This window comes from Equus asinus, chromosome 3 (assembly GCF_041296235.1).
Source record: "Equus asinus isolate D_3611 breed Donkey chromosome 3, EquAss-T2T_v2, whole genome shotgun sequence".
In the NCBI taxonomy this organism is placed as follows: Eukaryota; Metazoa; Chordata; class Mammalia; order Perissodactyla; family Equidae; genus Equus; species Equus asinus.
In genome coordinates, this window is record NC_091792.1 from 106,311,467 (window position 1) to 106,337,828 (window position 26,362).

Sequence of the window (26,362 nt, forward strand, 5' to 3'; positions counted from 1 at the left end):
TCTCAATGACAAAGAAGGAAGTGAAAAATACGTAAAGGGAAAAGGCTAGAACGAACCCAGTGCTACTGGCTTGGAATTGCAGGTAGGGGTATGAACTCATTCAATATATATAGATAGATACAGAAAAATGCATGGATGTAAATATGTGCGGGCATGTGTTTCCTAGCACTGTCCAATGAGAGGGCCTGGGAGCAGCAACCACATCCGTAGTAAACAGCACACCTATCACCTAGATCCTGGTTTCCAAATACTATTCTCTACTGAACAGAACCAACGCCCTAAGAGAAATGGTCAGTTCCAGGGCTGGGGCAGAGAAAGCGTAAGACAAACCTGGAACATCTGGTTGTGCCAGAAATTAAAGGAGTGCTCAGAGAAAGGCAGGAACAAGTCAAGGGACACAGAAGCCAGCCTGAACAGGGCTCCCACCAGCCAAAACTGAGACAATCTGAGCACCAAAATAAATAACAGTAGTTACAGACAACTCATTAAACAAAGTAGGAATCCATGTGCCCAAACTGATATAAAAAAATAAACAAATAAATAGGAAGAGTAAGTTCCTCCTTACAGTAAAAATGTCAAACAATAAATGTAAAAGCAATGAAAGAATTAGAACATTGGCAACAATCACAGTAGTAATTTAGACAAAAGATATCAATGGACACTAAAACTAGTGGGTAAAAATAGAATGCAGAACGGGATAGTTCCATGGTCTCAAAATACCTCCCCACAAAATATTAATTACAAAGAGAAAAAAAAGATATAATAACTTTATACTGGAGAATCTTTGTAGACACTTTATAATCAAAGGATCACCTCCAATAATGGGCAAACATACATATGTGCACCTGATAAGGTACTGTAAGAAAAACGTGCATCACTTCCGTGATATTTCCGCCCCAAATGCAGAACCAGGCCTAACCAGAAGGAAACATCAGACAAACTCAAACTGAGGGATATCTACAAAATGACAAGCCTGTAATCCTCAAAAATGTAAAGGTCCTGAAAGTCATGGAACAACTGAGGAAACATTTCAGTTTGAAGAAGGCTTCGAACACAAAACTGGGTGTTAATACATGACTCATGTCTGGATCCTTCTGTTAAGGATGACATTACTGGAGCCACTGATGAAACTAAATGGGGTCTCTTGGGTCGGCCCACTGCCGCAGCGGTTAAGCATGCATGTTCCACTTCGGTGGCCAGGGGTTCACCGGTCGGATCCCGGGTGCAGACATGGCACCGCTTGGCACGCCATGCTGTGGTAGGCGTCCCACGTATAAAGTGGAGGAAGATGGGCGCGGATGTTAAATCAGGGCCAGTCTTGCTCGGGAAAAAAGAGGATTGGCAGCAGTTAGCTCAGGGCTAATCTTCCTCAAAAAAAACCTAAATGGGGTCTCTGGATAAGGAATATGTAAGAGTTCTTTGTGCTATTCTTTACAACTTTTCTAAAAATTTGAACATGTTTCAAAATAAATTTTTTTTTTAAAGATTGGCACCTGAGCTAACATCTGTTGCCATCATCTGTTTTTTTTCTTTCTTCTTCTCCCCAAAGCCCCCCGGTACATAGTTGCATACTCTAGCTGTAGGCCCTTTGGGTTCTGCTATGTAGGACGCTGCCTCAGCATGGCCTGATGAGCAGTACTAGGTCTGCGCCCAGGATCAAACCAGCAAAACCCTGGGCCACCAAAGTGGAGCATGCACACTTAACCACTCGGCCATGGGGTCAGCCACCAAAATAAAATTTAAAAATCACTTCTGCAAATGAACAGGTTTCATAGCTACACTTACAATTTAATTAAACAAGATGTAAAAAATGGTCTTAAGTTAGCTGACACTAAACAAAAACTGAAGTTGTACACTCAAAACTAATATAACGTTATATGTCAATTCTATCTCGATTTAAAAAATGGAAGTGTGGAAAGAAAAGAAGAGTTAAAAAAAGTTTTCTATAGGAGTTAATTTAACATTCCTAACAGGTACATTTTTTCACAGTTTCCAAGAAGTAATACATAGCTACTTTGCCTCAGTACCTCCTAATCAAATTCACAACTGAAGAGTAGTAGTACTATCTGTGCTTTCACGTATCAGAAACTACAAAGGTACAAAAACTCTGCAACTACGTTGAGGAGGAAAAAGCCAATAATGGTAAAGTAAGCACATGGTAATTATTTTGCACTGAATAATGTAAAATAAAAGCAACCCTCTATCAGATGGGCAAGTAAACTAAGACCACCGAGCATCTGCAATTCTCCAAACTACAGTTCTGAAAAGACGACCATATTTACTTTCAAGCCCTCGCCCCTAGAAAAGCATAACTTTAAATCAGGTTGTCATATAACAAAACTGTTAAGGTAATTATTTGGTCAAAAGCCCTTCGAAATGATGTTGCAGAATTATATTAATTGACACAAAAAATTCACAAGTGAAAAACTTGATCTACGTAGAGATCCAGTTGTATATTTTTAAATATATACAAACAAAAATGAGACAGAAAAGATTAGGAAGTTATCTCACAAAATATAAATAACAGTTCTCTCTGAAGGTATGATGAGTGATTTTTATTTTCTTATATTTTGTGATTTCCCCATGTGCATTATTTTTACACCAAAAATGGAAGTCAAAAATAATATTAAAGTATTATTCAGAGATTTCTATTTTCTCTTCTACCATTATATTGTTGGTGACCCTTAGAAAAAAGTCGCAGCAGTATGAGATATTAACACCTGATAACACAAGACCTCTTAAAAACAAGGCCTATCTGAATACCACATTTTAACGTAATTTTACTAATTACAGATAAGGCAGTATGAGCCAGGATTTCTGAATCTAGACTGCCAGGATTCAAACCCTAGCTACACCACTGACTGGCTACATGATTTCAAGCAAATTATTTAACCTCTTTTTGCCAGTTTCTTTACCTGTAAAATAGGGCTCCTGCTAGTTACTGAACTGAGTTAATTATTTAATTAATTAAAGCAGTTAGTGCCTGGCACATCATAACCACTTAGCAAGCTTTTTTTTTTTTTTTGGTGAGGAAGATTGTTGCTGAGCCAATATCTGTGCCAATCTTCCTTCCTCTATTTTATGTGAGATGCCACCACAGCATGGCTTAACAAGTGGTGCTCAGTCCTCTCCTGGCATCTGAACTTATGAACCCTGGGCTGCTAAAGCAGAGCACATGAACTTAACCAGGACGCCACCACTGGGCTAGCCCCTCAGCAAGCTATTTTTAGTATCACTTTTTTTTATTTTTTAAAGATTGGCACCTGAGCTAACATCTGTTGCCAATCTTCTTTTTTTCTTCTTCTTCTCCCCAAAGCCCCCCAGTGCATAGTTGTATATTCTAGTTGTAGGTCCTTCTGGCTCTGCTATGTGGGATACCACCTCAGCGTGACTTGATGAGCAGTGCTGGGTCTGCAGCAAGGATCCAAACTGGTGAAACCCTGGGCCACCAAAGCGGACCACAAGAAGTTAACAACTTGGCCACAGGGCCAGCCCTCTTTTTATTTTTATTATTATTATCATTAACTTCTTTTACAGGTGAGGATGCTGAAGCACTAAAATCAGTTAAATCATTTGTCTGAATACAAAGATGCTGGGATGGGGGTAGGTGAGAGGAAGGAGAGGTAGGAGAGAGAGACAGATACGTATAAACACAGCTAAAACCCTGGGTCTCCTTTCCTAAATTGTTATTCTTTTGAGGAGACAATTGGAAGGTATCTAGCATAATGCTCAATAAATATTTCCTTCCTTTGTTCCTTCCTTTCCCAACTTCTTTGATTCTTCCTCTACAGAAATAGATCTGATTACAGTCATTCACTTCCTTAAACCACCTTTCCTATGGACTTCCATTTTATTTTTTTTTAAAGCTTTTTTTTTTTTGAGGAAGATTAGCCCTGAGCTAACATCTGCTGCCAATCCTCCTCTTTTGGCTGAGGAAGACTAGCCCTGGGCTAACATCCATGCCCATCCTCCTCTACTTCATATGTGGGATGCCTACCCCAGCATGGCTTGCCAAGCAGTGTGATGTCTGCAACTGGGATCCAAACCAGCAAACCCTGGGCCGGTGAAGTGGAACGTGCACACTTAACCACTGTGCCACCGGGCCAACCCCGAGACTTCCATTTTAAAGTTAACTACATTTGTTTTAACTTTGTTCCAACCAATTAGCCTTATATTAGGAAATTACACATTAGTCTTTTCCAAGTCAAAGCCTTCTGTAGAATTCCATCAGTCAGAAGAGACTTGCAATTTAAAAATGCTAGAAACAGAGAGAACACTCAATACACTTTTAGAGTGATTAAGAACTCACTCTGATCCTAAATTTCCCTGAATTTTATATGCATAAAATGTCAAGAGAGGGGCTGGTCTGGTGGCATAGTGATTAAGTTCACCCACTCTGCTTCGGCAGCCAGGAGTTCATGGCTTCAGATCCTAGGCAGGGACCTACACACCGCTCATTAAGCCACACTATGGCGGCGTCCCACATATAAAATAGAGGAAAACTGGCACACACACTGGCTCAGCAACAATCTTCCTCAAACAAAAACAGGAAAGATTGGCAGCAGATGTTAGCTCAGGGGCAATCTTCTTTATGAAAAAAAGAAAGTCAAGAGAGGAAAAATCCTAAATTAAGAGATCTGTGTTCCAATTCTACCCACGCCAACAGCTAGGCCAGTAACCTAAAGCTAGTGATTCTGCCACTTTAACAAAAAGAGGCGAGTAAGCTATGTTACCAATAGATCCATCTAGCTCCAAAATTCTACAATTTCTTTGACAAACCTGAAAACGGACAATTCACAGGCAATTTCATCCTCCATGTTTTCTCTGACCCTTTTAGAGTACTCTTGTTACATCTTTTATTAAATAGCCTTCAATTCTTTTATGAAACCTTCCTCCAGCCCAAAAAGAACAAGCTGCTCCATATTCTTTAGACTCCCATGATTGTATTGCGTCTATTACAGATGACTATTTATAAACTGTCTATCATCTCTGGCATCCCACATCTTGCACAATGCCTAGCACACAGCAGGTGCTGAGGATGTGTTTAAAGATTTGAGTCTACAAAGTTAAATTAGGTTCCTGAGAAGTTTCCGTATGCACCATCTGGGAGCTCAGCTTAAACTGAAGATATACAGAGGCCAGTCTGCAGCACAACCAAAGCTTACTCCCAGTCAGATCCACACACGCAGTGCAAATTTATTCTGAGCATTTGTACAAAAGCTACACAGAGGTATCACTGCTCCAGACTATCAGGGCACCCTCTGGGGATTACCTAATCTACCCCACTTCCCTATCCAAAAATCTCTTTACCCTGCTCTACTTGGTTCCATGGCACTTACAACCTCCTGCCATAATATATAATTTACTGATGTTCAGCGTTTATTCTCAGTTAACACAACATAAGCTCCACTAATGCAGGAATTTTTGTCTGTTTTGTTCATAAATTATACTCAATGCTTACATCAGTGCCTAGCACAATGAATAGTTTTTTAAATCAATAATGCTTTCCTTCTATCTTAAAGCCCTCAAGAGTTATGAGTCATCAGCTTTATATCCCTATCTCACATTGCCCTTATTTCCTCAACTCTGTCCACTTACAGTAGCCTTACAAGTAAACCTCCAAGAAGTGGAGGAAAATAGTTGTAATCAACTCCTAAACTGCAACTCTTATTTTCTCTGCTCCACCTGTTGGTACAGAAATAATACTCAAATAACCAAATTAGTAACCAAATAGTCCAAATACACCAAAGAGTCAAATACACCAAATAACAAACTGATGAAATAACCAAAACTTTGTTCTTTCACTTCTGATAATAATTATTTCTACCTATAAGGTCTTCACTTCAGATTTTAAACTACTGGTGGGCAAAAACCAAAACCAAGAATGCTGGACTCCCTTTTTTGGATTGTCAAGCACATGGGCTAAATATTTTGAGACTATATTAACTGTTATGTGATCTAACTGGAACATTGTGCTCCAAATAGTATATACCCTCTAACATGCTACACACATTAGTTATGGCAAGATTTTTCTTATGTAGCTAATACGCTTCGTAATACGCTAATAAGAACTTATCCACTGCATTTCTACAACTATTAAATATGCAGCCACGTAAAAACAGGATACTATTGTATTTGTTTTCAAAAATACCACCAAAACCTTCTCCACCTCCTAATTTCATCCAAATATGGTTCTTTCCAGAAGAGCCAAGATGGCGCCGTGAGTAGTCCTCTTTGTCTCTCGCCCTTCGAGTCTACAATTATTTGGACACTTATCGCTTGACAAAGGATATCCAGACAGCATCTCAGGACGTCTGAGACACCCACGCGACTATACATCGGAAGGCGGATGGACTTTCCTCCGGGAGGATGTGGAAATAGGTGAAAACTCTCCGACCCCGACGGGCAGCCTAGTACCCGCAAGCGGCTTTCTTCCAACGGACGCCCCCAGAGGATCCACACACATCTAGGGCAGGAGCGAGAACACAACAGAGGAGCGACGGTGGAAACAGGTGACCAGAACCCTACCTAAACCCCCTGCAATTACTCCTAAACGCAGAGGGAAACTTTGGAGTTGCACACCTGAGCCCGCGGGGAAAGTCTCTCCCCGCCATTGGCGGGGAGACCCAGCCTGGTGCTCGGGGCGCCCGGAGGGTCCCAGAGAGAGACACGGAGGGCACGGAGATCTCCCAGCTGCCGTTGCCCACCCCGTGGGACTAGGGATTGCCGGAGATCTCGGAGAGGACCGGGGTGGGGGGAACTTTCAAAGGCCAGTTCTGCGACCCGGAGGGGAAGCGCCGGAGCTCCGCCCGGACAGCAGACAAAACTCTCTGTCTGCCGTTAGCAGAGGGGCCACGCTGAGCATTCACGGCTCCGGGAGAGGCCCGGAGAGAATCCCAGAGGGCGGGGCGACCCCCAGCTGCCGTTGCCCACCCCGTGAGGCTAGGGATTGCCGGAGATCTCAGAGAGGACTGGGGCTGGAGAGAGTTCCAGAGACCCAGCTTAGTAGCCTAGGGGGAAACCCTACAGGCTCACAGCAGCCTTAGGGAAAGCCTCTGCACAGCACCAGTAGAAGGCACCCAGCCGCCAGCCACAAGGCTGGAAGACCCCAGGGCAAAAGCAGCATAGCTAGGTGTACTAACCACAGACTGTAGAAGATGCCAATAGCTCTCCTGCGACCCATAGAGGACAAGTGAGATTTGGCGGGTGCCGACAGCAACGGAGCGACAAATATAAGTGATCCCACCCCTGGCCGCTGGAAAAGCCCATAACACCGTTGCAGACCCCAAGGAGAGAGCACATCTAGGTGGGCTGCAACAGTAGGCACCTGCAGCCTGAAGCCCCCCTGTGACGGCCCCCACGGCAGAGGAGGGAATCCAAAGGGCCACTGTGGCTACAAAGAGGGGCCCAGGCCCAGTTAGCAACTACGGACAGGGTTCCTGGTTGGTGAAGTATAAACAGCTGCTCCCCCCACCGCAGCAGCTGAAACAAGTGAAAGGAGCAACTAAACTCTATCTCCATGCGGAGGCACAAATCAACAACATCAAGCAATATGAAAAAATACATTAAATCTCCAGAACAGAAAGAAAGCAACAAATACACAGAAAACAATCCCAAAGAAAATGAGATATATAACCTAAATGACGATGACTTCAAAACAGCCATCATTAAGATTCTCAATGAGTTAAGAGAGAATTCTGACAGACAACTCAACGAGTTCAGGAGCTATGTCACAAAAGAGTTTGATACAATAAAGAAGAACCAAACAGAAATATTGGAAATGAAGAACACAATAGAGGAGATTAAGAAAAATCTAGATGCTCTGAACAGTAGGGCCGATAATATGGAGGAAAGAATTAGCAATTTGGAAGATGGCAATATAGAATTGTTGCAGGCAGAGGAGGAGAGAGAAGCAAGACTTAAATGAAGAAACTCTCCGAGAATTATCAGACACAATTAGGAGATGCAACGTAAGGATTATAGGTATACCAGAGGGAGAAGAGAAGGAGAAAGGGGCAGAAAACCTATTCAAAGAAATAATGGCTGAGAACTTCCCAAATCTGGTGAGGGAGATGGATCTGCAGGTGACAGAAGCCAATAGATCTCCAAACTTTATCAATGCAAGAAGACCAACTCCACGGCATATAGTAGTGAAGCTAGCAAAAGTCAACGACAAGGAGAAAATATTAAGGACAGCCAGGCAAAAGAAACTAACCTACAAAGGAACCCCCATCAGGCTATCAGCAGATTTCTCAGCAGAAACTTTACAGGCTAGAAGAGAGTGGAATGATATATTCAAAAATCTGAAGGACAAAAATCTACAGCCAAGAATTCTCTACCCAGCGAAAATATCCTTCAAATACGATGGAGAAATAAAAACTTTCCCAGATAAACAAAAATTAAGGGAGTTCATTGCCACAAAACCTCCTCTTCAGGAAATACTCAGGAAAACCCTCATTCCTGAAAAATCCAAAAAAGGAAAGGGGCTACAAAACCAAGAGCAGAGGAGATAAGTAGAAGGACAACACAGAGAGTAGCAGCTCTACATCAGAACAGATTAAACCATGGGACGAGAAACAAAGGAAACTGAAGAAAACCGGAAAACAAGACACAAAATGGGAGTGGTAGGCCCCCACGTCTCAATAATAACTCTAAATGTAAATGGATTGAACTCCCCAATCAAAAGACACAGAGTGGCAGGATGGATCAAAGAACAAGATCCAACAATATGCTGCCTCCAGGAAACACACCTCAGCCCCAAAGACAAACACAGACTCAGAGTGAAGGGATGGAGAACAATACTCCAAGCTAATAATGAACAAAAGAAAGCAGGTGTAGCTATACTAATATCAGACAAGGTAGATTTCAAAGCAAAACAGATAAAGAAAGATAAAGAGGGACAGTATATAATGATAAAAGGGACTCTCCACCAAGAAGACATAACACTTATAAATATATACGCACCCAACACAGGAGCACCAAAATTTGTAAAGAAACTCTTAATAGAACTAAAAGAAGACATCAGCAACAATACAATAATAGTAGGGGACCTCAACACACCATTAACACCAATGGACAGAACATCCAGACAGAAAATCAACAAGGAAATAATAGAATTAAATGAAAAATTAGACCAGATGGACTTAATAGATATATATAGAACACTTCATCCAAAAACAGCAGGTTACACATTCTTCTCAAGTGCACATGGAACATTCTCAAGGATTGACCATATTTTGGGAACCAAAGCAAACATCAATAAATACAAGAGAGTTGAAATAATATCAAGCATCTTTTCTGATCATAACGCTATTAAACTAGAAATCAACTACAAGAAAAAAGCAGAGAAAGGGGCAAAAATGTGGAGACTAAACAACACGCTTCTCAACAAACAATGGATCATTGAAGAAATTAAAGAAGAAATCAAATATTATCTGGAGACAAATGAAAATGAGAACACGACATACCAAATCATTTGGGATGCAGCAAAAGCAGTCCTAAGAGGGAAATTCATCGCAATACAGGCTCACCTCACTAAACAAGAAAAAGCTCACGTAAGCAACCTCAAACGACACCTAACGGAACTAGAAAAAGAAGAACAAACAAAGCCCAGAGTCAGTAGAAGGAGGGAAATAATAAAAATAAGAGCAGAAATAAACGATATTGAAACAAAAAAGACAATAGAAAGGATCAATGAAACAAAGAGTTGGTTCTTCGAAAGAATTAACAAAATTGACAAACTCCTAGCCAGACTCACCAAGAAAAGAAGAGAGAAAGCGCAAATTAATAAAATCAGGAATGACAGAGGAGAAATCACAACAGATACCAATGAAATACAAGAGATCATAAGAGAAAACTATGAAAAACTATATGCCAACAAATTGAACAACTTGGAAGAAATGGACAAATTCCTAGACTCCTACAATCTCCCCAAACTGAATCAGGAAGAAATGGAGAATCTGAATAGACCAATCACAAGTAAGGAAATAGAAACGGTAATCAAAAACCTCCCCAAAAACAAGAGTCCAGGACCAGACGGCTTCTCTGGAGAATTCTACCAAACATTCAAAGAAGACTTAATACCTATTCTCCTCAAACTGTTCCAGAAAATTGAGAAAGATGGAGAACTCCCTAACACATTCTATGAAGCCAACATCACTCTGATCCCCAAACCTGACAAGGACAACACAAAGAAGGAGAACTACAGGCCGATATCACTGATGAACATAGATGCAAAAATCCTCAACAAAATTTTGGCAAACCGATTACAGCAATACATCAAAAAGATTATACACCATGATCAAGTGGGATTTATACCAGGGACACAGGGATGGTTCAACATCCGCAAGTCAATCAACGTGATACACTACACCAACAAAATGAAAAACAAAAACCACATGATCATCTCAATAGACGCAGAGAAAGCATTCGACAAGATCCAACACCCATTTATGATAAAAACCCTCAGTAAAATGGGTATAGAAGGAAAGTACCTCAACATAATAAAGGCCATATATGATAGACCCACAGCCAACATCATACTCAATGGACAAAAGCTGAAAGCCATCCCTCTGAGGACAGGAACAAGACAAGGGTGCCCACTTTCACCACTCCTATTCAACATAGTACTGGAGGTGCTGGCCAGAGCAATTCGGCAGGAAAAAAAAATAAAAGGAATCCAAATAGGTAACGAAGAAGTAAAACTCGCGTTGTTTGCAGACGACATGATCTTATACATAGAAAACCCCAAAGAATCCACAGAAAAACTATTAGAAATAATCAACAACTACAGCAAAGTAGCAGGGTATAAAATTAACGTGCATAAATCAGTAGCATTTCTATACACTAACAATAAACTAACAGAAAAAGAACTCAAGAACTCTATCCCATTCACAATCGCAACGAAAAGAATAAAATACCTTGGGATAAACTTAACCAAGGAAGTGAAGGATCTATACAATGAAAACTACAAGACTTTCTTGAAAGAAATAGGCGATGACATAAAGAGATGGAAAAACATTCCTTGCACATGGATTGGAAGAATAAACATAGTTAAAATGTCCATATTGCCTAAAGCAATATACAGATTCAATGCTATCCCAATCAGAATCCCAAGAACATTCTTCACAGAAATTGAACAAACAATCCTAAAATTCATATGGGGGAACAAAAGACCACGAATTGCTAAAGCAATCCTGAGCAAGAAAAACAAAGCCGGCGGAATCACAATCCCCGATTTCAAAACATACTACAAAGCTACAGTGATCAAAACAGCATGGTACTGGTACAAAAACAGGTCCACAGATCAATGGAACAGAATTGAAAGCCCAGAGATAAAACCACACATCTATGGACAGCTAATCTTCGACAAAGGAGCAGAGGGCCTACAATGGAGAAAAGAAAGTCTCTTCAACAAATGGTGCTGGGAAAACTGGACAGCCACATGCAAAAGATTGAAAATTGACCATTCTTTTTCACCACACACCAAAATAAACTCAAAATGGATCAAAGACCTAAAGATTAGGCCTGAGACAATAAGTCTTTTGGAAGAGAATATAGGCAGTACACTCTTTGACATCAGTTTCAAAAGAATCTTTTCGGACACTGTAACTCCTCAGTTGAGGGAAACAATAGAAAGAATAAACAAATGGGACTTCATCAGACTAAAGAGCTTCTTCAAGGCAAGGGAAAACAGGATTGAAACAAAAAAACAGCTCACTAATTGGGAAAAAATATTTACAAGCCACTTATCCGACAAAGGGTTAATCTCCATAATATACAAAGAACTCACACTGCTTAACAACAAAAAAACAAACAACCCGATCAAAAAATGGGCAGAGGACATGAACAGACATTTCTCAAAAGAAGATATGAATATGGCCAATAGACACATGAAAAGATGTTCATCATCGCTAATCATCAGGGAAATGCAAATCAAAACTACACTAAGATATCACCTTACCCCCGTTAGATTGGCAAAAACATCCAAAACCAAGAACGACAAATGTTGGAGAGGTTGTGGAGAAAGAGGAACCCTCATACACTGTTGGTGGGAATGCAAACTGGTACAGCCACTATGGAAAACAGTATGGAGATTTCTCAAAAAGTTAAAAATAGAAATACCCTATGACCCAGCCATCCCATTACTGGGTATCTATCCTAAGAACCTGAAATCAGAAATCTCAAGAGTCCGTTGCACCCCTATGTTCGTTGCAGCATTATTTACAATAGCCAAGACGTGGAACCAGCCTACATGCCCAGAAACTGATGATTGGATAAAGAAGATGTGGTATATATACACAATGGAATACTACTCAGCCATAAAAAAGACGAAATTGGCCCATTCACAACAATGTGGATGGACCTCGAGGGCATTATGTTAAGCGAAATAAGTCAGTCAGAGAAAGACGAACTCTATATGACTCCACTCATAGGTGGAAATTAGTATATTGAGAAGGAGATCTGATCGGTGGTTACCAGGGAAAAGGGGGGGTGGGGGGAGGGTACGGAGGGGGAAGTGGTGTACCCACAACATGACTAACAAAAATGTACAACTGAAATTTCACAAGCTTGTAATCCATAACAATAAAAAAAAAAAAAAAAACAGGGGAAATATGGTTCTTTCCTGCTTCAACCAATTCAACTATGTTTCAAGAGACAAGCCCATCAGCATCAGTCATAAACATCATCTACATTGCTATTTCAAAGACAGCTTTTAAATTCTTCAAGAACTCAAACATCAGCAATGTAAAATACACTCAAGATGAGAAGATTCAAGCTGAGATGCAAGGATATGTTGATTCAAACTAAAATGGGAAACAAAGACATTTCCCGAAGTCATCCAGTCCTCTCATCTCGCACCACCTATCTGACAAACTCAGACTCAACCTGTGGGATGAGCCTAAGAAAGAGGTTTCACAAGCTCCAACGTGTTAAGCAGATTGACACAAGCCAGGCCCCCTGTACAAATTAGAAATATTAGCAAGTCTGCCTGCCAGTTAGCCTTCTGCGACCATTCAGTTTTGCTTAAACATCCTAAAAAGGATTAATATTCCATATATGAACAAGTGAAAATAAGGGTTAATTAAATTCTCAGCAGTCGGGTGCCAACCTGATAACTAAAAATTATAGGAGGTGGGAAAAGAAGAGAATCGGAACAGAAAATAATCTTTAAATGCTATTTTCTTCACAGCAGTAAAGGAGTGTATCGGGTGAATTTCAATCTTCGAGTTTTTATTGGCTTGCTAACCACAGATTAAACATAGGTGAATCACAACGAAGCCTTCAAAGGAGGAATTCCCCGGGGTGTCAGGTCCTGTTTTCAGAGAACCTGAGGCTTGTCTGCTCTCTCCATACCCCCATCTAGCCATCCCACTTTCTGACCTTCCCCCCAAACTCGTCTGCAATAAACGATAAGTGAAATAATGACCAGCACTAAATGTGACGTTAAGTTGGCATTTACAAATGATTTGCAAAACAACTCCCAGTGGACCTAATCAGCCCAGGGCACACTACCCTGACTCTATTTGGCGGCAGTCTAAAAAGATAAAGCCTTTACTCTTCAGGGGAGCACGCTGGGAGGAAGGACGTCTCGGGGAAGCAAGGAGCTGCTCCACACCCCAAGACCCTGGCTGTCACCGGGGGATCCTGACCCGCAAGCAGCCTAGTTAAGTGTGTTACATCCACAGGACTTGTCACCCCAACTTCCCACTCCTAAAACCTAAGGAGGAAGTTAAAAGGGTCCCGGGGTGACGGGGGAAAGTACGACGCTCTATCTTCTGTGTTTGGGACCCAGAAAAAAGCACTGGGCAGGCGAGACCGGCGGCCGGGCACGCGTCGGACACGGGTCTGGCGGGAGAGTGGGCGGCATCTATGTAGAGCGTGCAAACCAGCAAACCCCAGAGAAGAGCGAAGGGAAAGGCTGGGGTGATGGAGAACTGCGGACGCAGACGCGGGTGTGTCCAGACTTGGGGCCGGGGGAAGGAGCCTCCTTGGGAGCTGGAGGATTCCACGCGTGCTCGAAGCGGGCCTGGGAGGCGGCGGGCGGCGCGAGCGCTCGGGGCCGGTTCCCGGAGACCGGCTCGGAGGGAAGGCCCGGCCGGGGCAGCGCGGGCCACGGCGGGCGGGGGCCGCGGCCCAGGTCGCTTGAACAAAGCCGGCGCGCGGGGCCTGGGTACTCACAATAAGAAGCTCATGTCGGCCGCGGCGTGGGCTGCGGGCTCGGCGTCACGAGGCCTCGGGGGCGGCGGCGGCTGCGGCGGCCAGGGAAGAGGACAGGAGAGAGGAAGAGGAGGAGAGGAGGAGGGGAGCGCCGGCTGGTCGGCGGCCGCAACTTGCTGGGCTTTGCTAGTTCCAGTGGCAGGCAGAGGGGGCGGAAGTGGGAAGCGCTCGGCTTGAATCAGTCAATGGGAGGGGAAGGAAAGGGAGGCGGGGAAAGGGCCGTTCGCTCGCTCCCGGGAGAACGGCCGCCGCGGCCGCAGCGGAGCTCCCCCACCCCCTCCTCACCCCCAGCCCCCCGCCGCCCCCACCCGCGAGCTCTCGCGAGAGCGGCGCGCGCCCACCCCGCCCCTCCGGCTGCCGCCCGGGGTGCCTTTAGTTCTGGACAACTTTACACCTCCGGACCACGCCCCGCGGATGCGTTGGGGACGCCGGGCCAGTCGGAGCCTGTCCACTCGGCTGGGGGTCGTGACACAGCGCTCCGAGATGCTTAACTGGGTTTCAGCGGTCAGGAAGGAAGTGGGCTTCAACTCCGGAATGCCAGAGTTCTGCAGTGAGGGATGGACTTGCCACCAGAGTTCTGCCCACTGCGAGTGCCCGGCAAAGGATGATGAAAGGTTATGGAGTCCGTCTGCTAGTATATGAAAACAGCAGGGAGTTTCCTCTGGTTGGAATGGTTTGGGTGTGGTTCCGCCAGAAAAGAGGAAAGAGTCTAAATGTGTTTTTAACGTCCTTGTCGTTTTATGCACATATTTTAAAACCCTGAACTAAGAGATGATCAGGGTCCATCACTGTCTGAACAGGCAAGCTAGGCTGTCAGCAGCTGGGAAAACTGCTGTGGTGACATATTGAATGAATGTGGAGCATTCTTAAATAGATTATAAAGCCTTGCCTTGGGCCCTTTAACTATGTGAAATGCAAGTCCCTCGATAAGGGAGACTGAATCCTATCTAGCTTCTAGAATGCTTTGTGAATCAGAGTGCCCAATGGTTTTAATGGACTTGGGCGCCATAAATGCTTAATTTAAGCATTGCCGCTGATGACCAGCCTGCCACAGCATCATCAATTTGGGTACCCCTTTATTTTACAAAAGAGATGTCAATCTTCTTTACTCAAAACACCCATCAAATCCACAAGTACTTTTAAAAGAATCTGAACTAAAATTATGCGCAGCTATTAACCCACCTTGGGGTAATAGACTTGAAGGAGGTGCCAATATGAAATGTATTCCATTGACTTTATGCACTGTCAGTTTGACATGGTAAATCAAACCATTTTTAAAAACAGAAGAAAATATTGGAATCTTGATGCTGTCTCAGGAACAGCGGAGGTCGCTGAAATAACTTGAGAAGATTTAAAGGCTCAAAAGATGCAGGAAAGGAGGAAAAAGCAAGGTTTATCTTAATATAATGAAACTAATGGATTTATGACATAAAAGTCCTGTGTTCCAGATCTTGATATGATACTAATTTACTACATAATTCCTTCAAGGTCTTCTGAAAGTAAGATTTGATTTACCAGATTAGGAAATCATGTTTGGGAAGAGTAAATCAGTTAATCTTTTAGAACAACAGTTCCACTTCCTTTAAAATGAGGGCCTTGGATTATTACATGATCTCTAAGATATCTTGCAGTTCTAAAATTCTGTCTTGCCATGGCATCCTTCAAATGACTGACAGTTCCCATCTGCTCCCTGACTTAGCAGGCTAGTTTATGTAGCCTTGTTTTTGGTCTAACACAATTTAGATGAATCCTATGACCATGAATTAGGTCAATGACTGGCAAAGGAGAGAATCTGAAAAAGTACTTGCCAGGTTCTTCTTTAGCATACCACTAAGGTGAGTTGCCTGAAATTAATGGCTGATAAAACTTAAATATATTGATCCTAAAAATGAGAGAAGTATTGTGTTAATAATACAGAATGTGATTCCAGAGGTTAGACATTTAAATCAAACAACGGCTGTCACTTAAAATTATCCAGCACTTCAAAAACGTTGGAAAATTTAGAATCAAAGAGAGAGTATATTTAAATAGACATTTCTGATTCCAATTTCTCCTTCACCAATCCATGTTTCATACCACTGTCTTCCTAAAATCTCCATTTCAAGAAGTTACTCTCCTGATCAAAATCTTATTTTGTTTATAAGTCTTTGTTTGTGAAGCAAGATTATTAAAATTTGTGTTCTATCTACCAATTTTTCAAAGAATTGGAATTATAACGTGAATAGAATAGAGTAGAATGTGAGTGGGTATATGCCCTCCAATATCGAGTTACTTCCTTGTCATAATAAACAAGTATATTTATATAAATATAAACAAACAAGATAATTATAAATTGTGGTAAGATATGAAATAGTATAATGTAATAGAGGGTAATGGTGAAGGAAGAGGATCTAACTTAGAGTGAGTGGTTAAGAAAGGCTCTCTAAGGACGTGAAATTTTTGTTGAGAGCTGAAGCAAGAGAAGGAGCCAGCCTTGCAAAGAGCTAGGGGATGAGCATTTTCTGGTAGAGGGAATAACAAGTACAAATGCTCCAAGATAAGAAAGATAAAGAATTCTTAGAACTGATGGGTTATGGCCTGGGCAGAGTGAGCAAGAAGAGTAGCATCAGATAAGGCTGGACATGGAGACAGGGAAGACTGAGGCTCACAGGCTTAGGCAAGACATTTGGATTTTATTCTAAGAACTTTGAGAAGTCAGCAGAGAAGTAAAACAATAGGAGAATTAGATAAAATAATCTGAATAATACTTTGTTTTTTTTAATTTGGAAAATTTCAAACATATGCCTAGGGGAAGAAATTAGTATAATGAATCTATCACCCATCTTCAACAATTACCAGCTCGTGATCCCTGATTAACATTTTACAACAATCTCTCTCCCACGTTGTGGAGAACGGACTAGAGGGGGCCAACATGCCAGAGGACTGTTTTTTTCCTCAACAATTGTGAGTTGGTTTAGGGTAGTGTCATTAATAATCTCAAGGTAAAACCAACAGCTCTTGGTGACTGAATGATTGCGGGGGCTGGGGTAAAGAAGGAGTGAAAGATTACTCCTATTTTTTTGGCTTTCTCAACTGGTGGATGGTGCTGCCATTTATTGAAATAGAAAAGTTATGAGTCACAATTTGGAGGTGAGACTAAAAATTCCCTTTTAGATATGTTAACTTTGAGATGTCTTTTAGACATCAAAGTAGCCATGTCAGGCAGGGTTTTGACTGCCGTGCAAAGCCTGGGGAGAGATCTGAACTGGAGGTAAGAATGCGGGAGTCTTCAGTAAGTAAATAGTATTCAAAGCCATAAGGTGGGCTTCCAAATAGGATTTTATATGCCAGATAAGAATAGACTTAGCCAAGTGTTACCTTTAAGCATCTGTGTTTCTTCTTTCTTTACTTCTCTTCCCAGATATCTCAGTTTTCTGATCACCATTCACCTCCTCTCCCTCAATTGTATTTATATTCTCCTTTTCCCTGAAGGTGAGGGTTTCTACAACCTTAAAGAAAATGATTCATTGTAACTTTTTCTCTGATAAATTAATCATTTCATGTGTTAATTAATGTGTTACCCTCCCCAGATAAAATAACACTATTTAAAGCCAAGTTTCCAAACAGTAGATGAGGGGAAATTTCTCCTTATAAAGTATTTCAGTTTAAAAAAAAATGAAGTAGGAATGATTGAATTGTTAAAATATCACCATTTTTGCAACCCCTAATGGATTAATGGATCTAGGCACTGATCATCAATGGCTGTATCACAAGAGAGACAACCACCCTTTATGTGCATCCTGATGGAAGAACATATCACCTGTGAAGAATTCTTGTCAACAAAAGAGAACCTGAATCCAGTCAAGCCTTTAAATCGAATTTATCAAATTACAGGAAATACAGGGAACAAAAGAATATGGTAAAGAACATGTTAAATGACACTGCATGGATGCAATCAGGAAAATCCAAACTATGGAGAAACTATGCAGGACCTACTTTCTTTGATAAATGAATTAAAGGGGAAAAATAGCGCTGAAGGAGAAACCTAGAGGTTGAAAGACACATAAGAAACCTATCAACCAATTGTAATATGTGGACTCATTTGCATCCTTATTCAAACCAGCAATCTGAAAAAGAACACTAACAAAGGCTGATGTCATTTATAGATAACTGAAAAGTGTGAATACTGGGTATCTGATGATACTAAGAACTGATTATTAATTGTGGTGATGATGTGGTTATTTATTTTAAAGAGCCCTTATTTTTTAGAAATATGTACTGAAATATTTACAGATGAAATAATATGCCTGGGATTTGCTTCAGAATAATGTGGGAGGGGGAGGGGCCAGCCCCATGGACAAGTGGTTAAGTTTGTGCACTCCACTCTGGCGGCCTCGGGTTTCACTGTTCGGATCCTGGATGCAGTCCTAGCACCGCTCATCAAGCCATGCTGAGGTGGCATCCCACATAGCAGAACTAGAAGGACCTACAACTAGAATATACAACTATGTACTGGGGGGGCTTTGGGAAGAAGAAGGAAAAAAAAATAATGTGGGAGGGAGAAGCAGGAGTATAGATGAAATAAATTGACCATTGAGTTGATAATTGTTGAAGCCAGGTAGTGAGGACATGAAGATCACTATACTGTGATCTTGGTTCATGAAGCCTGGTGTCTCTCAATGCATTTATCACTGAAAGCCATAAAGCATCAAAATGCAAAACTTCTTATTTAATATGTCATAGTGGAAGAAGGAATCTTTCATTGATCCCAAACCTAACCCAATACCCTCCTCTTCAAGCTGTTCATTTTTTTGAACGTGAGGTTTGTGCAATAGAATCCTAGATTTAAGAGAATGATGAGGTCCAAACATTCATTTATCCACACAACAAATATTTATTGTCTACTATAAGCCTCTGTGAGCAAAAAACAAGGATACAATCCCTGCCATTATGAATCCTATAAGTCAATGGGAAATACAGGCACTCTAACAAATAAAAATAAAGTTAGAAATTGTCTAAGTGTTAGGCAGGAAAGATCCATGTTACATGTGAGAAGATGTTACAGGGACCACACCTATATTGGTGGTCAGAGATTTGGATCCTGTGCCTTCAGAAGTGAATAGTATGTATTTACTCCTTGCATTTAAATGCCTGTTATATTGATAAATAGCGTAATTTAATAAAACATCTACTTCCCCACTCACCATTGCCAACCCACTTTTGGTGTTTTGAAGCACCGAGACATAGGAATTGATTTTTGTTTTTGAGAAGCCAGCCTTTTAGAATTTTTCAGAAGGTGCTACCTTCAGAATAATTCCGAGGATCTTAATCCATAGGACAAAAATCATAAAAGATTTCTTGCATGGACCTTGCACTTGTTCAATAAATGTTGAATTTCTTGATCAGTCAAGTTTACCATTGTCCATAATTACTTGTTTTTCCCACTCAATTTAAACCATATAGTTACTTTTTCGGTCGGCTGCCTGGGGAGGAGGAGGAAGAGTGGTCCTTTCTCAACCTATTCAAAACTCCTTTTTGCAAATTGATGGGACATTGCCAAGATCGGAAGGCCTAAAATTAACTCCACCAGCTGTGTTTTGGTTTGCTTCATATAGCACATGGGCTCAAGGGGCTCAATCTGCTAGGCTTGCTTGCTGCTTCAATCTGCTGTGCTTTTAAAAGTTTGTTTGCCTGGTGTGCATGTTGTGCACAAGATGTGGTAACTAAGCAGCTTGAAAGGATATGAGGACTAAACAAGTAAGTCTCTCCTGTAATCTCAAAAAAAGCCTAGCAACAATGTGGGGGATGGGGGATGGAGGAGTCATGACGGAGTATGTCAGAGGAGCTGCTGAACTTTTAATCTTGCTGAAGTTTCCCAGAGAGCAGACTGCTGATTGTGCTGTCAAAGACCAAGAGATGATGATGTAGTTTCAAGGAGTCTGTGTTTTTAGCCTACCCATCTCCAAAGGTCCTTTCGCATGAAGGACCATATATAGACATAAAGAGTATCCCAACTGGCTGCAACTTAAAAATATCCTAAGACTCAGCAGCTGTTACTTTCACCCACACAAATTCACAGTTGGCTTAATTAAGTGGTGCTCGTTCTCACGAGCTGCAGCCCTCTGGGTTGTGCCTAGGTACTTATGCTGCTTCCCCCATCTCCATTCCCTTCTGCAGAGTAAAGCAGAATGAATGAATGAAAGGGATCAGTATGAGGAGTTTGGGGTTTGTGTCTATGTGAAAAATGAAATGTGGAAGTCAGGTCTTCCAGTGTGGTCTTAAAACCCTGCCTATATGGCCACTGGATTCTAAGGACCCTAGGCAGTCCCTAGTCTTGGCCATTTGTTCTCTCTTGCTCAGGGCCATTACTACAACCTCTTCTTGGCATCTCTCTCATGTTTTCCATAGTTGTCGTAGTCACAACCATAGCAACCTGAGCAGGCCACAATCCTCTTATAGCTGGAGACATGAGATACTGCTTTACACGATATAATTCCCTTGTCTTGCACCAACAGGAATGTGGTCCCAAATAATGAACCCATTTGTTTTTCCTCAGAAGAAATATTCCAACCCTCCCAAAGTATCAGTATTCTTAAGCTCTGTATAGCATCAGGGCAAGTAGGAAGCATCCACAAAAAAGATGAAGATAATCAGTCCCACCTTGAAATTTGACCAACTATTTCCAAATCCCTTATTTATAGGCTGTTCTCTGTGTTTCCACACCAATCATTCCACTTGAGTACAGGATAAAGGGATTTGGTAAAATAAAACCGTAGTGGGCAGGAAGATTTCCTGTCCAAAATAAGTTTTTAAAGGAAGTGATCTTATAATGCACTTCTTATAAGGAATCTATCTGAGACCTTCCTGGAGCCCTGCAGGATAAAGGAGCACTTGCAAGATTCATTCATTTATTCATTCATTCATTCAGTAACATTTACTGAAGATCTACCATAAACCAGTTACCATGCTAAGGGTGAGGATACAAAAGAAGTGTACAACATCACACCCTCGAGGAGCTCATTTCTAGAGGCAGAGACTGATGTACAAACAAATAAGTACAGCACAAAATCCTTCTTATAATAGGATTATATGCAATGGGCTACCAGAACCCAGCTGGTGAAAGAGTGTTAATTTGAGGAGGAAGATAAGGACCAAAGAGAGTTTTACTGGGGCTGGCCCAGTGACACAGCAGTTAAGTGCGCACCTTCCACTTTGGTGGCCTGGGGTTCGCCGGTTCGGATCCTGGGTAGAGACACAGCACCGCTTGGCAAAGCCATGCTGTGGTAGGCATCCCACATGGAAAGTAGAGGAAGATTGGCAGCAGATGTTAGCTCAGGGCCAGTCTTCCTCAGCAAAAAAGAGGAAGATTGGCAGCAGATGTTAGCTCAGGGCTAATCTTCCTCAAAAACAAAACAAAAACAGAGAGTTTTACCAAAAAAGTAAGTCTTACAGGGTTAGTAGACTTTCTCCAGATGAGGAAGGGATGATAGAGGAGTGAGAGGCAGAGAGAAGGCGTTGCAGAAAGATGATGCAACATGTGTAAAATCCAGAGGCGTGAAAAAAATAAACGTGTAGACAAAGGAAATGTTGACTGCTACAACTTTTTACACCCTAGTATGAACTCTCATTCATTCATTCAACAAATATTTATCAAGCACTAACTGTATGCTACTTTTATAAGCAGTAGGGACATAGCAGGGTACAAAACAAAGTCCCCGACCCCAAGAAGTGTACACTCTAGTGGGGAGAAGATATTCTGAATTTGTCAGAGTATTCATTTAATTATATTTGCATTTTAATTGTCCCTGATTATGGCATGAAATCCCAAGCCTTATTAAAGGAATATTTTAAAAGAATAAAGGTATCAGGAATCAAGTAGGAAAGAAATTCTGGAGTCACAGCACAAAAAACAAAAGATCTTCTGACCACCAAGCAGACAGTAGTTCCAAAGCTCATTTAAACTCTGCTTCTGTTGATATCACAGAATCACAAATCCAGTCCTATAGGAGGTGCTGTATTTAAAGTACAGCCTTTAGCCTCAGTGCCTGCATGGCCAAACGGCAGGTCTAAAATTAGAGCAGGTGCATGTGTGTGTGTAAAGAAATTAAGATGGACCTGCAACTCTATTCCTAGGCGCAAAGCCTCCCCCTTCTCTCCTGCCTCTTTCCTCTCTCTGGCAACCTCCAGGGACCTCTGTCATCTGTCAGAGTCACTGTCACAGGGCTGTCACGTTGCAATTTCCATAAATCTCCCTTGGATCATCAACAACCCTCATAGGAGGGCAGGGGGAGGGCAGATGGCTACACAGCAAGGCTCAAAAGGCCAGTTCCTCTCAGGAGGCCTCAGTGGTTACTCTGGATGGGACTGAAAGCAGCTCTTTGTTCCCTGTAATACTCTGGAGCCAGCTGTGGCTGCCTGACCTGCCATGGCTCTTAGAGAGCTTGTATAATCATGGAAGCATATGAGAATCTAAGCCAGTGCTGGAAAGAGACCATAGAATCTTCAGGAAATGAGAGGAACTAATATTTATTTTCTGCTCTGTAATTTTCTATGTAATCTTAGAATCAGACTCTTTATATCTCATTTAATTCTCACCACAACCCTATGAGGCAGAAGTTATTGTCCCAGTTAGTTCTATGGATGAGGATATTAAATCACATCTAATATAACACCAGTAGTAAGCAGCAGATCCAGGTCTATCTAATTCATGGGGAATTAAAACATCCCAAGGCTTTTATCATTGAAGAGCTGGGATTTTCAGAGGTACACAGACACAGCATTATATAATACGAATCTCACATTAAGAAAGTGATTCCCCTTTAAATTCATTTTCATTTCTTCTGATTATGTCAAGGAGAAAGTCTTAGTTTGATGCTAGTATGCCTTCAACACCTCTCTAACAGTTTCCCTTTTTAAGAGAGAGCCACAGGGTTTAGACCCGGAGAATTCAGCAGGCAACAATATCTAGCTAGAGCTTAAATAACATTTTGCTCTTATTGAATTTATTTATATGTTCTTCTATTAGGTAGGGAATGTGATACTGGTTTTCATTTATAAGTGATATAAAATAAATCCTATTGGTTACGCTCAGGATCTCTAGCACCATACTATCCAGGTTCAACTACTTACTAGGTGTTTGACCTTGGACAAGTTAATTAACTCTCAGTTTCCTCACTTGTAAAACAGGTTTCATGATAGTATCTACCACATAAGGTTGATATGTGGATTCAATGAGATGTTGCATGCCAAGCACTTACTACAATATTTAAAATATACTATTGCTTAATGCTTTAATTATTATGACGTTTAAAAGAAAATAAGTTGATTTAAATCAGAGTTTCTCATCTTTGGTACTGCTGACATTGTGGGCCAGATAATTCTTTGTGGTGGGAGGCTGTGCTGTGTATGGAAGAATGTTAAGCCGTATCCCTGCCCTCTATCCACTAGTTGCCAGTAGCATCCAGTTATGACAAAAATGTCTCCAGACATTGCCACATGTCCTCCTGGGGGCAATATCACCCCTGGTTGAGAACCACTGATTTAAAGGAAAATATTAGGTAAAAACCATACTTAGATGTGACAAACATCTAAACGTGTTATGGGAAAAACTAAAGTTGAAATACTGCTCCAAGGCAGAGCTATTCAAAATTTAATTCTAAAGGTCGGAAATTACTATTTTTATTTGCAGATTTATGTCTATGCTCTACGTTTCCTATCAAAGCTTATAGTATTCAAACAGAAGGGGTAAGTAAGGCTAGTAAGTATATGAAATTCATCTTTATTTTTCTTTGACCTCCTTTTTCTTCTCCTACCTTCTCTTCCAATCAGTCCACCGCCCAACACTGCTCTGTACACATACCCGTGAACTGACTAGGCAACATCCTTTGTCCAGACTTCTTACACCCTCCCTCCCCAAGCGGGGGTGCCCTTCTCTTCCCCAAAAGTCCTAGTCCCCACATTTTGAATGTGTGTAAAAATGTAATTGATGCCGTATCAGTTAGTATGTTTTCAGTTACACACAGCAGAAAGCTACACTCTTAACTGGTTGAAACAATGAGGAAATTTACTGGTTCACAGAAATTAAGAGCAGAAGTTGGAAAGCTTTCAGGGTGGTGTTAATTCAGTGGCTCCAGCTCCATTTTTCTATGGTTCCCTTGAGTCTGCCTTTCTCTATGTGCCAGCATCCTCCTCCTCTTGGCGGTGAATTGGCTACAGCAGTTGGAGACCTCACATTCACACGCAACCATGTTCAGAGCACACTGGAAGAAATTTGTCTCTGGAAGTTATCCAATGTCTTTAATCTAAGTTGAGCCTCAGGTTATTCAGCCTTGTAAGTTACTTGTTTTTAATAATTAGATGCCTGAAAAACACTAATCTCTGAAGTTCATTAGTTTATGGGGGTCATTGAGAGATTAAATGAGATCATTTAAGTGAAAACACTTTATAGACTGATATGTAATTGTAAGATATCATTTCTTGGAAAGGTCTTTTTTTTTTTAAAGAATAATAAATCTACTCAAGTGGATCACTCATAGTAGAGTTTATTGTACAAACACTTATAGAACAACAACGGGGAGTGAATGCCAAAGAAACCTCAAAACTGGTGTCTTAATGGGGCCAAATAGGGCTTAAGGGGACCTGGTGAGTGATTCTAGATTCAAGACAGCTGTGGAGTACTCAGCAGCAGAACTCATGGACCTTATTATGCTCTGCATTGATAGAGCCTGGCTGTAATAAATGTTGCTACTTTCTTCTGTCCTACCCCCAAGTGACAAATTATTTCTCATTTGTTATTCAAATTGCCAGAATGGGGACTGACTTAGCCAATAACTCATCAATTTTTGGACTAAACCTTTTACCCAGGCCACGTCAGAGTCCACTGGCCAGCTTGTGGGGAGAATGCTCTTGGTCTCCATGATTAATAATGTCTTTCAAAGCCTAAATGAATGTCATTTCACACTACACAATGTGTTCTTGCACAAACAAGAAGTTGATTTAAATAAATGGAAAGATACCACTATTGTACGAAAACATCAGTACTCTTTAATTAAACTATAAATTTAATGCAATTCCCTACCAACAAATATATCCATAGGATGGAGAATTCAAAAAAGATAGGATTTTCAGAAAAAACTGAAATGTACAAGTTTAGCCCAGAAAATTCTAAAAAATAATGATAGTGAGGAGGGAACAGCCTACCAGATATCAAAACATTATCAAGTTACAATGTTTGAAAGCTTGAAAAGAAAGCTAGATCAATGGAAGAGAACAGAAAGAATAGATATAGATAGGTTCCAGGGGTTAGGATATGGATGCCTTTGGGGGGCCATTATTCTGCTGACTACACCAGCAAATTGATCAGCCAAAGAGAATCAACTGAAAAGCTATTATAAGCAATAAAATAATTCATTAGTGTGGCTGAGTATAAAATAAATACGTAAGAAGCAATATCCCATCCATCTAGCAGCCAAAATGATAAAATACATGCAAATAGATATATATATATATTTTTCTTGATTATGTAATAAAATAGTGAAAATTTCAGTGGGAGGGAAAATTTCAACCTGGGGATCAGAAGTAGAAAGGAGAATTCTTTTTCCCCCTTTTCTTTTTTTTCTCCCAAAAGCCCCCCGCTACACAGCTGTGTATTTTTAGTTGTGGGTCCCTCTAGTTGTGGCATGTGGGACGCCACCTCAGCATGGCCCAATGAGTCGGCGCCCAGCGGTGGAACTGGTGAAACCCTGGGCCGCTGAAGCGTGCAAACTTAACCACTCAACCACGCGGCTGGCCCCAGGAGAATTATTTTTCAATGAGTCCCCTTTTACATCATTTATGTCATTTCACAGCCATTTTCTTTTGAACATGTGAACCTGATCTTGTCACTGCCTATTTAAAATCCTGTATTGTTTTTTTAGTGGTGGTTGTTCCTGCTTACCAGAATTGTTTTTGCAGAGTTTTTTCTTTGTTTGTTTGGTTACTTGTCTGTTATCCAACTCCCTTTTCCTATTTTGGGAGAATTTGCTATTGTGTATGGTTTTTGTAGGACTCGGCCCTCAATCTTTTATTTTGCAAACTGAAGGGGAAAGAAATTGGATCCTCCTGTGCAGGGCATTGACTCTGGAGATGCTTACACTGAAGCATCCCACAATGGTGGAGGTGGCCT

At 41.3% G+C, this 26,362-nt stretch overlaps 1 protein-coding gene across 1 annotated transcript in view; it reads right to left on the reverse strand.

Moving 5' to 3' along the window:
* The window catches only part of MOB1B (MOB kinase activator 1B), a 72,535-nt gene extending 58,028 nt beyond the window's left edge, over nt 1-14,507 (reverse strand). Inside the window, exon 1 of the mRNA XM_044766109.2 lies at nt 14,182-14,507. Coding sequence (XP_044622044.1) covers nt 14,182-14,195 — 14 coding nt within the window. The 5' untranslated portion in view covers nt 14,196-14,507. The remainder of the gene's footprint in view (nt 1-14,181) is intronic.
* Nucleotides 14,508-26,362: the final 11,855 nt, after the last annotated feature.